This window comes from Frankliniella occidentalis, unplaced genomic scaffold (assembly GCF_000697945.3).
Source record: "Frankliniella occidentalis isolate FOCC.00 unplaced genomic scaffold, Focc_3.1 Scaffold3, whole genome shotgun sequence".
Lineage (NCBI taxonomy): Eukaryota > Metazoa > Arthropoda > Insecta > Thysanoptera > Thripidae > Frankliniella > Frankliniella occidentalis.
The window spans coordinates 1021326-1026129 of NW_026267133.1; the positions used below are offsets into that span (position 1 = coordinate 1021326).

A 4804-nucleotide genomic window follows, 5' to 3' on the forward strand; every position below is an offset into this window, starting at 1 on the left:
CTGTTACTGTTAAAAAAGGCATAACTTCACGAAGAATTCGTTGTGAAAAAAGTTGCCAGAACTCTTTATGAAATCACAACTCTTCTTCGTTGTCTAAAATTGAGAACTTCAGAAATTATTACGATTATTTTCACAACTATTTCCAAGTAAGATAGAAAAATGAACTTTTTTTGTCTAGAAAGAAGTGTTGTGATTTCATTCACAGTTGTTTCGTATCGTGAAAAAGTTGCGAAATCACAAAATATTTTTAACAATGAGCAGGTTCTCATTTTAAGACATCGACAGTAAGGTGTGATCGTGAATTTACTGTGTACTCTGGTTTCAGTCTTTACAAACGAAATCGCTTGTTAGTTGTAATTCAAGGAAATTGGCTGTAAACTAAGAACCAAGCACGACGCTATCCCTCAGCTTCTAACGACCCGTTCCAATGGTAGTGCCGTCGTTAGTGAACCGATGCCGCAATACAGAACAGCGCTGCCGTGTTAAACTGTATTAAGAATTTACATCACACATTAGGCAACACCCTCACAATGTGTGCAGCCGTCACTCTATTAAGACGAAGGCACCACTTCGCGATTTTAAACGAAATAAGTCGTGCAAATTTCGCAATTTTTGAGCGCTTTAACACCCATGGAAAACTATTGATAAGTTAAAAGAACCCAAAGTACTCCAACACCCCTACAACACATTTCACTGGACCTGCAGTAGACCGGACCGGGTCCAGCGACCGGGGACCGCGCGACCGCGCGGATCCATGGCGTGCATTTGGGCCGACAGACGAGTGACCCAGTTGCCGCATTGCATGTGATCACTCGGCTCATCCATCGTCCCTACACTCCCACAAATCATCCCGCAGGTGGCACAATACGAGGGGGTTACGGACGGACCAGCGGGGCCTCGGTGGCTCCTGGAGGGAAGGTCATAGCGTCATTGTGAGAGGTAACCGCCCCCCCCCCCCACCACCACCAATCCCCTCTCTCAAATGCCCTAAATGTCAGACGCTTTTGATGTGTGTGGAGACTGGCGAAGAAGGCTACCTCGACGGTTCCTTTTTGCATTCTCGCAGCTCATACGAGCACACATCGCTTCACTTGCACGCAAGGGGAGGGGAGACCTTCAACCATACGCTCAAAGGGTTGCGGAGACTGTTTTAAAGAAAACAGAACATAAATTCGTGTGCAGAACGGGCCATAAATTTTTACCAAGTCTTCGCAGTATTTATTTATATTCTCTGAAATACAGTCTAGGCCTAATTCTGAAGTAACGCCCCACTCAGATAAATGAAGTGTTCAACGCGGTAAATGTGCGTTTTCAATAGTTCAACTCAGTATTGTGCGGTTTAGATTGCACACAATTGGTGGAATTGTTCAACAGAGGAGCGTTGAAGACTTCAAAGAGCACAACTATACCCATAGTTGAACACACTAAGTGGACATCTGGCAGTAAAATACTTTTAAGTGTGGAGGGCTGGAAAACTGATTAAACAAGTATTTGCAATCTGGGGCGCAAAATAGAGAGGTGGAAACTTTTAAAAGTACACAACTACAGAGTCGAAGGCGTGCTCGAGCTCAATCCTCAATCAGTGTGTATGAACCGTGAACCGTGTTTAGGAATACGGCTTCGATTGTATTACAGAGAGTACGGTCTACGATGTATTTCAATTTATACGGTCGAGACTGGCTGACCGTATGCTGGAATACAGTCCAGACGTAAGGCACACCGTTGCTTTACTCAATAACAGCTTCTCCAACAGTGGAAGACCTAGACGGGGAGCAACCCCAGGAAAGTCGCTGCCCCCGAGGTGGGGTTGCGCTCGTACGAGAGGTCACTCTAAACGGTACGATTGACTGCCGCCAAAAGTGACCACGCGTCCCTCACGTCCCCGTCTGCCGAGCGTCCCCGCCGACCGACAGGCAGCCACGCAGCCACGCCGCCGCCCCGGGGGGCCGGGGGAATCGCTCTGACGTAACTTACACCGTCTAGTCTGCACCGCAGCCCGGCCGCGGGGTGGAGGGCGGGCCGGGGGCTTACTGCACGACGGCGCCGGGCTCACCGGGACAACGCCTGCTGAAAAAGGACGTTGCCGAACAACGGGAAATGCAATGAGAAGTAATGCACCACCAGGGTGTCAATGGGCTATCAGGTGGAAGGGACCCCGACTCCGGCTGCCGATCCTTGACGTCTAGATCATGTCCCGCCCGCCCTGCACAGCCCCGCCAGGCCGCCGCCGCGGGCGTGACCCGATGAATATGTACAGGAAATATTCCGACGTTGTCATAACAAAGCCGCCGCGCTGCGGCTGTCGTGCGAGTGTGTGTGTGTGTGTGTGTGCGTGTGTGTGACTTGGCGCGGTAGAATCTGTTCGGGTAGGCGAAATGCAGCGAATAACTGTCTTTCTCGCTGTTCCGCCCCCCATCCCTCTCCCCTCCTACTCTGCACGCTCCCATCCCCAGTGACGACCAGCCCTGTTATTGCTGTCATCTTTCCCAAATTCTCCCGCCGCCGCCGGTCTTTTCGATCGGCATTCAGGCCGATATCATTATTGATTGATCTCTCTATAATCCCAATAACTTCCAGACGCATTTCTTGGCGGAATCCCGCTCCGCGGTGACCCAGAAACGAGAAATAATCCCTCCCGAAAGCGTTGACTGACAGGGCTGCCGCCCCGCCACCACTGTGAAAAACATTCGTGGGTTTCACTTGAAAATTCCCCTTTCATAATGTCAAAGTTAATTTCAATTGTAAAAGTACGAGACTGTTTTGAAAACTTTTATTTTTTTGCAAGCTGTCGGAAAATCTACGACAGCCTTCGTTAATTTTCAAAATGTATGGTTTCAAATCACAAATTAACGAATCGTTGAGTCGTTGAGACAATGTATAAAATTACTAAGATTGCTTTATTTTTATTTTTTACAGTGGGCCCTACCGCAGCATCAACAGCTCGGGGCCGAGCCAGCCGCGGGCGAAACGCCGGGGTCCGCACTTGTCGCGCATCGGCACGACGGGGAATGCCTCGCCGCGCCCCCCTCGCACGGCTGACGGGGCAGGCGGAGCGCCCGGCGCGAACTCCATCGGCCGCTCTCTGCAACGGATCCGCGCGTCGTGAGTGAGTGACATAATATCACGTGACAGGCCGGGCCGGGGGGACCTGGGGGAGGGGAGGTGTGAGCAGGTTCGCGAAGATCAGACGGTATGGAAATTAAACCAAGAGCCCCTCGCCCGCCTCCCTGCCGGCGCCGCCGCCGGCTCGGCTGCTCTAGGTCTAGGCAAGCGCGGCCGCCGCCACCGGCCTGGCGCCACTGTACTTCCCTGTTGAGCAAGTCGGCGAGGGGGAACAGAATTCCTCGCTTGGGTGGGTTTCAATCATTTTGTTCCCCGGTTAAAAGGCATTTCCAAATTATGTACGAGGATTGGACTTGTTGGTTATTAAATATCTGACAATTTATGACAAGCGCGCTGCGTTGAAATCTCCACCAGGAGGGCTGGAGGGTGGAGGTCGGCATCTGGTGGCGGGAGACGCGACTCGAGTCAACCCTGCGGCACGTGAGAGGGAGGGGGGGGGGAGGTTGTGCTGCTGGTCGGCTCGACTGTCACTGTCACTACCCGACTGTCGACGGCCACCTCCATTTGGCTGTCGCGGGACGAAAAATCCGATACACGTTAGACGAGCCAGTTTTGGCGGCATGCGCTGCACGGCGCTGCACTGTTGCTGTCGAGGACGCTGCGGCTGTGTGGCGCGGCTGGTACAGGCTACAGGCGCCGCCCCACCACGCCCGGCGCCGGCCGCCGTGCGCTCCCGTCAGGTGGCTACGCGACACTCACTTGTACAATATCCTCCAGAAGCAGCCGAAGCTGCTCCCGTTGGCGACGAGCTTGGAGTAGGTGACGGTCATCTTGAGCCCTGTCCTGGGTACGTCCCGGTCCCGGCTGTCCTGCTATCAACAGTCGCCGCGGGGCATCCAGCAGCGCCTGCAGAGAGGTGTCGGCGCCGCCGGGAGCGCGACGGGGCCGGGGACGCACATGTCACACAGCACACTACACTCGCGACACTGCGGTTCACCAGCCACTATGTACCACGGCGACGCTGCTCCGCTCGACGCACACCGCTCGTTCCGTTCGCTTCGCTCTGCTCAGGTGAGCGGCCAGAGTCGGACTGACGTGCCTGCTGCGGCCTGCGGCGGCCTGCCCGCCCCGCCGAGCCGACCAAAGCGCGGGGCGTGGCGGGGCGTGGCGGCGGGCCGGGCTACGGCTCAGCAGAGCTCAGCAGCGCTCAGCACCGCCACTCCAGTCGAGCCTGCAGGCGCTACACTCCACAAGACAGAGAGAGAAAGGGAGAGACTGACGCCGACGCGCGACGGGCTCTGTGCCTGCCGCCGCAGAGCCGAACCGAACCGCGCTCAACAGGGCGGCGGCAGCGCTCAGCACTGCTCAGCAGAGTGGCGTGGCAGTAGCTCGGCACAGCACCGCGCAGCCACGGCCTCGCAAACGAGAAAAACGAACGAAAGTCGCAATGGCACGGGCAATCCCCGGCGGCTGGCGGCTGAGCAGCGGGCGGCTGGAGGAGGCTGAGTAGGGCACATGGAGCACGCTGAGCTGTCGGCGGGCGGCTGGCTGAGTATGGAGCGTTGTCACAGAAAGGCCCGGACCACGGCGGTGAACATCACAGCCCTCTTCATCCCCATGCGCTGCCGGCCGAGCTGCCAGCGCTCCCGGGGCCCGGCGCACACTCCTGCCATCCTGTTCAGTGACGGCGACCGCTGCAACGCGCTCGTCCCGACTTGAGCGTTACGTCGCGGAGACGGCC

The 4804-nt window shown here is 55.6% G+C and overlaps 1 protein-coding gene across 6 annotated transcripts in view; it reads right to left on the reverse strand.

The window, feature by feature from the left end:
- LOC113212717 (bestrophin-2) overlaps positions 1 to 4290 on the reverse strand; it is a 34935-nt gene extending 30645 nt beyond the window's left edge. For 2 of the 6 annotated variants that reach the window (XM_052266204.1, XM_052266193.1), the window contains exon 1: positions 3823 to 4285. In XM_052266204.1, the coding sequence (XP_052122164.1) occupies positions 3823 to 3893 (71 nt within the window). In that variant the 5' untranslated portion in view covers positions 3894 to 4285. Of the gene's footprint in view, positions 1 to 3822 lie in introns of all 6 variants that reach the window. The other 4 variants (XM_052266206.1, XM_052266213.1, XM_052266222.1 and 1 more) reach the window with 4 other exon arrangements.
- Between the last annotated feature and the right edge of the window lie 514 nt (positions 4291 to 4804).